Source organism: Eschrichtius robustus, chromosome 15 (genome assembly GCF_028021215.1).
Source record: "Eschrichtius robustus isolate mEscRob2 chromosome 15, mEscRob2.pri, whole genome shotgun sequence".
Classification (NCBI taxonomy): domain Eukaryota; kingdom Metazoa; phylum Chordata; class Mammalia; order Artiodactyla; family Eschrichtiidae; genus Eschrichtius; species Eschrichtius robustus.
In genome coordinates this window covers 64865734-64878597 of record NC_090838.1, presented here as the reverse complement: position 1 = coordinate 64878597, position 12864 = coordinate 64865734, and the positions used below count along the sequence as shown (strand labels likewise).

General features: G+C 48.7%; 1 protein-coding gene across 2 annotated transcripts in view; it reads right to left on the bottom strand.

Annotated features, from left to right (window-relative positions):
* The window catches only part of HK2 (hexokinase 2), a 61105-nt gene extending 49488 nt beyond the window's left edge, over positions 1–11617 (bottom strand). For both annotated transcript variants that reach the window (XM_068563937.1, XM_068563939.1), the window contains exon 1: positions 11097–11617. In XM_068563937.1, coding sequence (XP_068420038.1) covers positions 11097–11159 — 63 coding nt within the window. In that variant the 5' untranslated portion in view covers positions 11160–11617. The remainder of the gene's footprint in view (positions 1–11096) is intronic.
* Positions 11618–12864: the final 1247 nt, after the last annotated feature.

Below are 12864 nucleotides of genomic sequence, written 5' to 3'. Positions count from 1 at the left end.
TTCAAGTGACCAAACTGGATAAGACAGCAACTCCATGAGCATAGTCAGGGCCAAGGACACAGGGACACCCTGAGGCACTATTGCACTGCTGGACTTCTTTCTCCAGTCTTTGGGTATTTCTGATTTAGTACCTAGAACCTTCTCTCCAGGAGATGCTGAATGAACACTAGCTAACTCCTACATTTTAGCTTCTTCTAGACCTCAAGCAGACCAACTGACTGAATTTTAGCATTCCTAGCACTCATGTTTTCGTCCTAAAGATACAATCAGGTGTATATATATATATATATTATATATATACTGTATATATATAATATATATGTATATTATATATATGTGTGTGTGTATATATATATATATTATATATATATATATATATATATTATATATATATATATATTAGACCAGACTCCAAGGATCCAACCTAGCCTCCTAGAAAGAAATTTAGGAAGGACCACACCCTCTTGAAGTGAAGGGCTTTGACTAGTGTCATCTGCTTTAATTCAACTATAGTCAAAACAGGGTTAGAGAGGCAGGGGCAGGGTACTATACAGCAATGAGAAGGCACTACTTACCATCACATGCAACTACATATATAGATGAATCTCACAATATAAAGTTGGGTAAAAAAAAGCCAGATACAAAAGGGAACAGATCATATGAGTCCATTTATAGTAAGTACAGAAACAGATCTATGCCGGTAGAAGTCAGGATAGTGATTATATTTAGTGGGGGGTATACCTGCTATTGTTGGTAATAATTTGTTACTGGATCTGGGTGGTGGTTACCTGGTGTGTTCAGTTCTCTATGTAAATTATACTTCAATTTAAAAACATAGGAAGGAAAAAGGACAAGACACTGACTAGGCCCTAGTCTACCTACTCACATGGTAGGGCCAAAGAGGTCAAATCAGAGGGGAAAGCCATAACCTAAATGCAGCCATACACAGCCTTCCAATGACTCTATGTGCTGACTCATGCTTGCAACTTAGTTTCAAAAGAATTGCATATCTTCCATTATTCCTTTGCCAGTGTTTTACTGCAAATCTTTGACAAGGAAACCAAGGTTTGAAGAAGCTTCCCCAAACCATAGGCTAAAGTCCCTGACAGGACCCATAACATCCAGTGGCCAGATGAGTGCCCTAACCTCGGGCATAGGTGTGCCCACACAGGAAAGCTAGGTAACTGCTGTCAGTGGCCTCATTAATGATAATGTCTTCACAGACTCCTCCTGGGAGGACCAAGATTGTGCAAAGAGCAGCAAGTTTATCCTGTAATGTGGCCAAGCCAAGGCCAGATGTTTCCGATAAGATTTAAAAAAAAAAAAGGATGAATTGGGGAGGGAAAGACACAGCAGATCCTGGATTCTTTAAGGCTCCTGTCCTCTGAAACGCAGCTAACAAAGTGACAGATCTGCCTCGACACTTTTTTCAGATGGGACAAGGCGGACCCCCACTAGGGTGGCGCGCCACCTCAGGGAGATTCCAGATGACGCACTGCGTACTCACATGCCTGGAGCAGCGCAGGGTGAGTGTGGAGCTCACTGAGGAGGCTTACACGGCACTCCTCCAGGATCCTGTTGCACCGTGAGTCACAGGGTTTCCTGTTCTTCCAGTTCTTGGGCTGCATCGAGTTACAGCCAGACAGACCTCAGGCAGTAGCACCTGTCTGGGGTCCAGGAGACAGGCATTTGGGACGCCTGTCCCGGGACCCTCCTATCCTCAGACTATGGGGCAGCAGTGCAAAGGAATAATATGTCCGCATTCGCCCGCACATAATGATTGAGCACTAAATTGAGTGTGCCAGCGCCAGGTGCTGAGGATACCAGGATAAAGAAGACCCTTTTGCCTGCAAGTGTTCAGTCTATTTGGTGGGAGGCAAATATGTCAACAAGTTATTATAAACTGAAGGAGTAAGGACAGAGAGTAAGCAGTTTCTTTCACTATAATAAAAGACAGATTTACAATCACTTAAATCACTCACATCAGTACAATTCTGAGGAGTTTTTGTCTTGAAAAGGTTAAACATATGTGTTAACCCCATGCCTAGAATGTTCTCCTACTCTGGTCTAACAAACTCCCACTTGTCCTTCAGGGCCCAGTACAAACGGCCTCTCCCCAAATACCTTCCCCAAATTCCCAGCTGGTTATACTAACACACTTATGACACTTGTGTCTCTTGCTCTCACTGGTCCCAGAGGACCAAAAGGCACTGACTACATGTTCCCAACTTCATATTTGTGATGCCAGAGCTATCTCAGTACTGAGATACAGTAGATGCTCAAGACCTATTTGTTATGGTGACATCAAGGGGTGACGGGAACGCCGAGGAGAAGAGTGAGAGAGTAACTTGGGTGAAGGGGAAGAGCTGGCTACTGCAGACTGCCCAGGTGCTCAGAGCCTGGCCTTGTTCTTCAGGCCTGGACCCACACTGCATGTGATCCTGGCAGCAGCAGAGTTTCCTCCCAATCTACCTGGCTGCCCTGTCCAGTACCCCAGATCCCTTAGGGGTCGAACTCTGCCTCCCCTGGCCAGTCCCATGTCAGGGACCAGAGTCTGCCCCTGAGCCTATATGCCCACAGGGGCATCTGAACTCCCCACTCTTGTCTGCTGCCAACTGTCCACCTGCTGGACCAAATCACTTTGGGTCTGTCTCTTTGTACCATGTCCAGCCCCAGACCTTCCCAGTCTGCTCTACCCACCCCAGACACACCCACCATAAACAGGGCAACCATATATCCCAGTTTGCCCAGGACAATCTGTTTACAGTGTGGTAGCAGCATAACTGTTAACAGTGTCCCCTTTTGCTCTCAAAAGTAGCCCAGTTTGGACAATAAATTATAGGGTCACCTTAGGTACAGGCCACAAAGCAAATCCTGTTCATGGTTCTTGGGGAGCCCATACCTGAATGATGAGAAGAGCTCATTCTATGCCAATGGTGCTGAAAGGAAACTGGGTTTCCTTTCAGGAAATGGTGGAGAAACTGGGTTCTTGGCTGGTCCCTTAGTACATGGCACCTGGTTTCCTCAACTGTAAAATAAAGGGTTTGGACGAGATGATCTCAAAGGTCCCTTCCCAACTGACCCCGGACTGATAACCCCATGAAACTGAAAGACAACTGGCTATCTCCAGTTGTCCCAGGCAGCCCCACTAAGGGCTGGGCTCTGGAATCATACTGCCTGGGTTTGAATTCTGGCTTGCCCTTGAGCAAGGTACTGTCCCTTTCTGTACCTTGGTGTCTTCATCTGAATAACAGGTAATAATAATGTCTACCCTGGAGGGCTGCCTGAGGATGACCTGAGTTGTAGTAGAGTTCATAGACAGAGCCCAGCACTTCGTAAGTGGTGTACATGTTTGTTATTTTAAGACCTTTGGGAATTGAGGGGAAAAGAGAACTGGTGGGACATGGCTGGAAGGCTTCATTAGAAGGGGTTGAGACAGGAAAATATGGGAGGAAGCAGGAGGAACTTTTGTCCCTCAAATGGGAAAAAGGAAGCAGGAGGAACTTTTGTCCCTCAAATGGGAAAAAGGAAAAGAGACAGCTTCAAATTCCCTTACTTAGCCCAAATTAAAGCTGTCCAATGGCTTATCTGGTTTCATTCCTTTATCAGACAATATGGAGATGCCAGAAGGAAGAGGTTGGGAACAAGACTTTCCAAGAACATAGACCATCTCCAGGCCTCCAGGGCAGGGCTGCTGAGCTGAAGGTGAGAAGAGGCAGGAAGTCTGGGTGAGGTGGGTGGGCACCGAGGGTTCCCAGAGCCAGGTTCTCAGGCCTGACGCACTCTCCAGGGAAGGACTATTAAGGAATTGCTTAGAGATCCACAGACAAAAGTGCAAAAAGCATGGCACTTCAAGGAAAAGGAGATTGTCTAGCTCCTGCTCCCATGGAAACAAGGCCAAGACTCCCAACCAAGTTTGGACAAGACAAAGGCTGTACAGGGATGGGGGGAGTAGAGTGTGGGTTCCACACAGAGGGTCCTCTCTGGCTTTGTCAAGAACCCCAAGCACCTCAGTGTCAGAAGGGGCCACACTAGACAGCCCAGAGTCTATATATGAGGGGCAAAGAGCTCTCTGCTGAGAACCAAGATGGCCAGGGACTCTCCATTCAATGTGCCAGAAAATGTGAGAATGACTATTCCCTTCATTGAAACTCCAGGGGTCAGTTGGACTGAAACCTACCATGACCCGGTCTTATGACTCAACAGCACAGGGCACCTCAAGTGATTCCCCCAGTGGGAAGCCAGAGTCTGGGGCAGATGTGAGGAAGTGTGAGCAAGCATCTCATTGGCCAACTTCAGCATAAGTGGCCTCAGCAACTGCCATTGGAGCCTCTGTGATTCTGCCCTCCAGGGGAGGTACCGACAGGGAGTGGACTAGACTTCTACAGGGAAAAGGGGTTGAACAAATGCTGTGACTATTCAGTGCAGCTGTGTCTCTCATGACTTCCCAAGGAGGACGCTTCAAGCTGAGGTGTACCAAAATGCCCCAGGCATCCCAGAGACGCCCCCCTCCACCCAATGGGGATGCTGTATCCCCAGAAGGCCAGAAGGAAAGCAAGTTAGAGGAAGAGCTCAAAAATGGGTCTCCTATACCCAGAAAAGAGAAGGTTTTAGAAGTTGGACAGGGCAGTGAGGAAGCTTCCTTATTTCTCAGCTTTAGGAACTTTCCATCCTTCTGTCGGCCCTGTCCTCTGCTCTAATCCAACATCAGACAGAGAACATAAATGGGCCAGAACCCATATGCCCTAAAAGTCCTTAGGAAAACAGAAGCGGGGCCTCTTTTGCTTCTGCCCAGATGGATAGCGCAGTCAGGTATCTGAGAGTGTGTCTATCTCTATGTACTAATATTTGACACATAAAGTGTTGACTATGTAGCAGGCACAGCTCTAAGAACTTCACATATATTCACTCTCTCTTAAATCCTTACAAAGACCCTATTAAGGTGTTATCCACTCACCATTTTACAAGTGGAAGAAACTGAGGCCTAGAGAGGTTAAATAACTGGCCCAAGTTCACCCAGCTGGTTTGTGGTGAACCAGGATTCCACCCCAGGGAGCCTGGCTCTACTTCTCAGCACACAGCCTCTCCCAGTGACTGCTGGACTGTCCCTCAGTGGGTACCAACAGCCCCTTCCCTCTGCTCCCTGAGATAGGAGTTCCACCAGCTCACACGCCTGCCTTGTTCAGAAGCCTGGAAGATGCCTGGCCTTCAGGGAAACCCCAGCAACAGCCAGGGTGAGGTTCTCCTGGGGTCAGCTAAGCAAACTTCTCTCCCACTGGCTTCCTGGAGTGCTTACCTTGCCCACATTTTTCTGGTTGAAAACAGAAAAACAGTTACTCAGGTAACCCACACTTCAGCCAGGGGTCATGGACATCTGCTAACTACTGTGGTCTGCAGACCTCACCTTAAATTCATCTTTTGTAAAAGGCCGCTTCCCACCATGACTATCCCATGACATGGCACACTGAGAGCGAAGAACTATGGTCCTAGTTGCAGCTACTACTAAGTAGCTGTATGACCATTAGCGATACACTATAATACTGGAATGGGGGATAGACCATGTTCTTCTGATGCAGTTTCTCAACCTGTAGATATTTGGGGTCAGAAAAGCCTTTTTTTTTTTTTTTGGCAGGGGGGCTGTCCTGGGCATTGTAGGATGTTTAGCATTATCCCTTGCCTCTGCTTACTAGATGCAATAACACATCTTCATCCACCTGTCTGTGACAACCAAAAATGTCTTCAGACACCACCAAAGTCCACCTGGGGGATGAAATCACTAATAGTTGAAAACCACTGCTCTAAAGGAGTAGTTAAAAAACAAACAAACAACAACAAAAAAACCCCACAGGCTTCGCCCCTGTAAATTGGGGTAGCGTAAAAACTCTTGCTCTTTATGATAGGCTGGGTAGCCCCTCACAAGATTATCCAGCCCAAAATGTCAATAGCACCGAGGTTGAGAGACCTGCTTTAGAGGTAAGCCGGAACAGCTACCTATGATCTATGGTGTGAGATATTAAGTCGCAGCCAGCGAACTCCGCGATTTGATTTGCCACATCTCCACCTCCACTGCTTTGGAAAGTCAAAGACAGACAACACACAGTGTTGGAAAACAAACCAAACTTGCTGACTTCAAAACTCAACAGTGATAATGAGGAACCAGTTATCAAGAGCCATTTTTTAAACCGGAAGTATCTGAACAAAGGAAGCCAGTTTTCTGGGGCTCCTGAGCTCTTTTAATACATCAGATCTCCTTACTATGGCTGCCAGATTTTGAGAAAACTGTTGTGGTTTGTGTTGTTTTGAGTCTCCCTGGAAAAGGGTCCCTAGCTGCCCTCAAACTCCTCAGGGTGCTAGAAAAGTTCAACTTTGAAAAGTGATGTTAAAAAAAAAAAAAAGTTGGCTTTGTCTGAGGAGCCTCAGAGAGAATTTTAATTCATTCAGGGGTAAAGAAAAAAGTGCTTCTTGGCCACTCTCTGAAATAGAAATTTGACAATACAAAACAAATGGATGATTAGTAAAAGCTACAAAATATTCCTGCTACCATCAATTGTCTTGGAGCAGGAAAGGGACTTGGAACTAAGATACTAAGTTGAACAAATGAGGCAAATTGTACCTGTCAATGTCAGTTAACTCAGCCAAAATTTATCTTACTAAGGTTTTAATCAGTACTTTACTCCCATACTTTCATCCCCTATCTGAAGATTAATGGCACATAGTAGGTGCTCAAAAAATATCAATCGAGATTCCCTTGAGGTCCCTAATTCCCCATCCCATGGGAATGACTGCCATGACCCTTTAGTGGATGTAAAGTATCTATCTCTGGAGCCTCATCTCACCAGACAGCTGAAAGGTGTCTTAGTCTCAATTTCCCACATAGTAACTATACCCACAGTAGGTTCTCAAAAAATATTAAACTCTTGTCTCTTGGGGGTTCTGTTGAATCTTTCTGCTTCCAAGATATTCTCCCCTCTCATTAACTCCAGAGTTGAAAGCTACCCCTCACTAACATAGTAAAGAGCCCCAGTGAACTATCTTTATTCCAAGATTGTATGTCACCAGTCTGTGTGTGTTAAAATAATCGGTTAATGGCTAAAGGAAGGCATGTATACTTCATTTCACTTCCATGGTTAATCCTGATTCTCATTCTTAAGAGACAAAAATCCTGTATCTTGTATACTATTTATAGCTCAATTAATTAAAAGAATCCTCTAACTCTCCAGACAGGACAAAAACCCTTGATTGCTGGAGGACAGTAAACACCCTTTTTCTCTCTCCCCCTCTCTCTCCCCGCCTCCCTTTCCCCTCAGGATCAGCCTCACGCCACACCTCAGGCCTTGGTGAGGGAATAGCTCACTGTCTTTCCCCCCAAGGGTCCCCCCACCCTTGGATACCCACCCCTTCAACCCAGTACCAGCACCCCCCCCAGCTGCCTCTCACCCTCCTCCACTTCCTGCAGCCCTTGCTCCACTTCTTTTCCCAGGAAGGTCCACTCCTTCATTCTTGGACTCACTGAACACCTCACCAGTGGCCACAAACTGGCTATAAAGGTGAACAAATAGGATTCTCCCTGCCCTGTAACTACCAACTCCAATGTATGATGGAATGATACAAACGCCACACAAAAGCACCTAGTGTGACCAGGTGTGACATTTAGAGGAATGGTGATTCAAGTCTTCGGGAATGCAGATAGAGAAGATGAGGCTGAGGTGGGGGGTGGGGTCAGAGAGCAATCAGTATGCAGTCTTTTTTTTTTTTTTGAAGTATATTTGATTTACAATGTTGTGTTAGTTTCTGGTATACAGTAAAGTGATTCAGTTATACATATATATATATACATATTCTTTTTCATATTCTTTTCCATTATGGTTTATTACAGGATGTTGAATATAGTCCCCTGTGCTATATAGTAGGACCTTATTGTTTATCTATTTTATATATAGTAGTTTGTATCTGCTAATCCCAAACTCCTAATGTATTCTTCCCCCACCCCCTTCCCCTTTGGTAACCATTAGTTTGTTTTCTATGTCTGTGAGTCTGTTTCTGTTTCATAAATAAGTTCATTTGTGTCATATTAGATTCCACATATAAGTTACAGTATGCAGTCTTTTGAAATGATCCAGTCTGGCTCCAGAAAGAGACTGGAAACAAACCCTAGGAGGCCTCTGAAGTAACCCAGAGACCAGCTGACCAAGGTAAAGCAATCAGAAAGGAAAGTCAGTGAAATGGGTCCAGGGCTCCCAGTCAGAATAATCAGAGGGTACTGGTGCCACTAATCTGACCAAGAGAAGAGCTAGCTGCATTTCTGGACATGCTGGGTGAGGGTGCTGCCAGCATCCAAGAGTGAACACAGACATGGGCCAGGATGGAGTCTTCCGATGGTCCCAGAGGCAGGGGGTGTGGTCAAGAGCATGGGCCTCTGGAGCCCAAATGCATGGCTTCAATTTCCAGCCTTTACAAAAAAGCTAGTGACCTTGAACAAGTCACTCTGTGCCTCAGCTCCTTACCGGTAAAACAGGGATGCTGATAATAGTATCTGCTTCATGGTGTTGTTATAAATGTTAATGAGCAAACATATGTAAAGAGCTTAAAACCACCTGGTACACAGTAAATGCTATATGTGTTTGCTCCTGAGTTTCAAAGTGTCAATCAGCACAAAACACTGGGCTTGTCTATCAGGGGACAAGTGATTCTGATGGGGCTAGTTTTGGGCAGGTGAACCTAAATTTTCCCTGCCTCAGACTACAACCCAGATTATGTAAAATGATAGGGATTTCAGAAGAGTTCAAATCAAGGCCTTCTCAAAAGACTGTAAAACTCAAGCTTCAACCTTCTCTCCTGATTCTTCCTTCTAGTAGCAACTTTAAAAGATGCTTCCAAAATATTCTCTCTGATTCTCTCCCTATTTCCTAACTGGTGCTGGAAACAGGCAGCTTTGCTCACCTAAGCTGGGAGGCTAAGTCCCAGCTTCCACACCTGCTGAGTTAAGGCCTGACTCAATTCTGCCCCCATTGGTAATTTGGAGGAAATACACCCAAGTGTCCCTGAGACACTTGACAGGCTGCAAGTGTAGAGAAGACTACAAGAAAGACCTTTTCACATTGCTGTGCTTAATCATCACAACTCCCTAAAGTGAAGAAGGTTGCTGTTGTCATCCCTGTTTTACAAAAAGAAATTGGCGGTCCAAAGAAGCAAAGTGACTTGCTCAGAGTCCTGTGGTTAATAAACCACAAAACAGAGATTAGAACTCATTTCTACATACCCTGGTTAATTCTCTTTCCAGTTTGGAACTAAAGCTATGACCCCTCCCCATTCCAGGCCAGGAAGGTTCCAGTCCTAGCCTCCATCCTCTGGTTTGGGGGAGGGTAAATTTGTGGTCCTAGGTTCCTTCCTCTGGACAGGGGGTGAGTAAATTTAAATGTCCTGGGGCAATATTCACCCAACTGAGAAGATCTCTCCTGAATTAATGGTCCTCCAGCTTTGTATTCTAGGACTTGCCAAGAGATGACAGTCACAAGGGTTAACTCACTTCTTGGGCAAAGAAGCCCAACGAAGTTGCCAAGGTCCTGCCGGATCACAGACACGTTCTTAAATAAACTGAATTAAAGTGCAGAGCAGAGCCTCATCCCAGGATTGAGTTAGAAAGTAACAGCCACTTACAAGCAGACTAAAACTCAACTAAACCAGCGGCCCTCTGCTCCCTACTCCAGTCTGAGGCTAAGTAATGTCATGGTATTTGGGGGTTCATCTGCCACGGCTTTGAAAACACTGTGATGGCAACCCACCTTCCTCTCCTTTGCTCTCAGGATCCCCAGAATGGGAGTATGAGCAGGTCGCCCCACAGAAAGATAATGTCAAAACATTTGCCCAAAAAATGTGTTCCCATTGAGATACAGAAATTTCAAGTATGTAATTGAGCAATGCTCTGTCACTGACTCACAGATCTGGACACCCTCCACCCCCGCCCCAGCCCACCCTCTCGTCCCAAGTCCTAGCTGAGGCCCAGGGCCAGGAGCCAATCCCGAAATCCCGAGCGTTTCAGAAACTCAATTCTCCCCAGAGAGCGCCTGGGGCCCAGCCTAGCCCCACCCCCTCTCCATACCCAGAGGCACAGAGAGCGAGGCTCCCCGGCGGGGCCAGAGGCTTTGTCTTCCGTAAAAGACCTGGCCCGAGCAAGAGCTCGGACTTAGGCGGGGTGCTGCTGAGACATAAGTGGGCAGACAGGTCGGGGCTTACGACAGGGAAAAGCTCGTTTTCAGAAGGACAAAAATCTCCAGGAAGACGGCAAAGAGGGGAAAAGGGGGTGTTGGTCCTCTCGGAGAAACTTTTAGGTACACCAGAAGTAACATCCAAAGTCCGCCCCCCATTTGGAGGCGGGCCCGAGGATGGGGTACTCAAGGCGGGGCGGCCCCGAGGCAGGCGCTGGGAATGGGCGTGGGGGGGGGGCGGCGTACGCCCCTCGCGGAGCCACAGTTCCGGGCGCCTCAGTTCCGGGGAAGGGGTGCGGCGGGCGGAGTTTCTCTGACCCTTTCCCAGCTTCTTCCCGCGTGGTCTTCTCCCCAAGCCCACCTCCTCAAGGCCGTGAGGAACGCTAGGGGTAATCGTAGGTCCCCAAAATGTGGTCCTTTAGCGCGGGAGGAACCCAGGCAACCCCGTGCGGCAGCGGAGCCTTCCCCCAACACCCCCCCCCGCCACGATTCTCCCCACGTGCTCTGGCCGGAACTCAGGCAGCGAAAGGGGGGATCCTCCCACGTGGGCCCAGCAGTCAAAGACTACGTGCCGGGTGGCCCGCCCCTCCAAAAAAAAAAAAAAAGCGCGAGCGCGTGCAGGGCCGCAGAGAGGGAGAGCCAAGCGGTGCGCGAGCCCCGGAGCCTCGCACGCGCGCACACGTCTGCCAGTGCCTAGCGGACGTGGCTCCTCCAGCCCAGGACTTTCCCCGCCGCGCTGATATTTTCCGCGTCCGCGGCCCGGAATGGGGAGGAAGCGGGTCCCCGCAGGGTCTAAGAGGAGAGTCCCAGCCGGCCGGGACCCCGGAGAGAGGGCCGGGGACAAAGCAACGTTGTCAGGCGAGCCAGCCGCCCCCGCCCGCGCTTACTTACCTTCTGCACTTGGTCATGGTTGAGCTCCGTAAAGAAGTAGGCGAGCAGATGCGAGGCGATCATCCTGCCGCGGCCCGACGACGCCGAGCTGGGAAACCGAGGCTGGAGCGCGTGCGGGGAAGGAAGGCGGCGCGGTCTGACCGCTTTGTACCCGGGCTTGGAGGCCCGGTCGGGAGCGGTGAGTCCGGGAGGTACACAAAGAAGGCACACGATGGCGCGCCCAGCTGGAGGGTTTCGGGTCTCTAAAAACAGGTTTTGATAGTCACAACTGCTGAAGGACCAAGAATCACTCCCAGCGACGTGCTGGGATGCCCCACTGTCAAGGTACTAACTTCAGCCACAGAATCACTAAGGCTCAACTTGAGAAGAATAGCAGCTTGGCTCCACTAGGGCGACAGGACCTCTCCGGCTCACACGCGCGCTGCTCTCGCCCGCGGATCTTCTCGACTCGGTGACACGCTGGTGCTAGCGGCGGCCCGGGACTCCTGCGCTGGAGTTTCGTGCAACAATGTGGCTTATTGAGGGGTTGCCGGCTCGCGGGCCGCCGGGTCAGTGACGCGCGCACGCCCATTGGCTGCGCGGGGAGGGTGTGTGCGCCCACGGGCCGCCCGCCGCCGCGGTGCAGCCAGTCAGAGCGGACGGCCCGCGGGCGCGGCCGCTCAGACACCCGAGCCGGCAAGCTGGAGGGGCGCACCCGGGGCTGGGGGAGGGGCCAGGCAGCATGGATGAGACGTGTGGTCCGTGGCAACAGGCTGGGGCGGAAAGGCGCATGAGCCACCGCCGCGTCAGGCCCAGCTATGGCGGGGTGGGGGGGGGGGGGGGGGGAATAATCACAGACCCGGAGTGTGGGGTGACTGGAAAGACGGGTCACCGGACTTGCACACGCCCTGGGCGGGGAGAGGAACACTGTCTGGCATCTCAGGGTCATGTGAGGGGCCCCCGCTACTAGGTCACATTTCTGAAGCATCTTAGTTCTCACCTGTTGTGGCTCCAGGCGTCCACGCAATGCTGATGCAAAGTGAGCCGCCGCAACTGCTGCTTACTTTATGCCAGGCACCACAAAACTGAATGGATGTGAGATTTACTAACCTCGTTTTACAGATGAGGAAACAGAGCCCTTAAGAGACTTGCCCAAGGTCACACAGTTAATGAGTGGCAGGTAAGGGAAGAAACCCACGTCCGTCTGTCTTTGAGGCCCAATTCTTTTCCCTGTTATCCCATCCTGCCACTCTAAGAGCCGGGAAGTAGAAAGCAGGAAAAGAACTTTGTCTGCAGCTGTGGGACTGATGCGTGGGTGAAACTGGGTGGGTGATAAGTGTGTAACCAAATGATCCTGGACATGTGTGGGGTGGGTTGGCTTATGGATGCTGAGGAGCCCCAGCCACAGCTAATGCCTGGCACCAAACTTTTTTTGTTTTTCCTTTTTTTTTTCTAATTTCATTGAAGTATAGTTGATTTACAATGTTGTGTTCATTTCTGCTGCACAGCAAAGTGATGCAGTTATATATTCTTTTTCATATTCTTTTCCATTATGGTTTATCACAGGGTATTGAATCTAGTTCCCTGTGCTATACAGTAGGACCTTGTTGTTTATCCATCCTATATATAATAGTTTGCATCTGCTAACCCCAGACTCCCAATCCTTCCTGCCTCCCCCCCCCACCTGCAACCACAAGTCTGTTCTCTGTATCTGTGAGTCTGTTTCTGCTTCATAGATATGTTCATTTGTATCGTATTTTAGCTTACATACATAAGTGATATCATATGG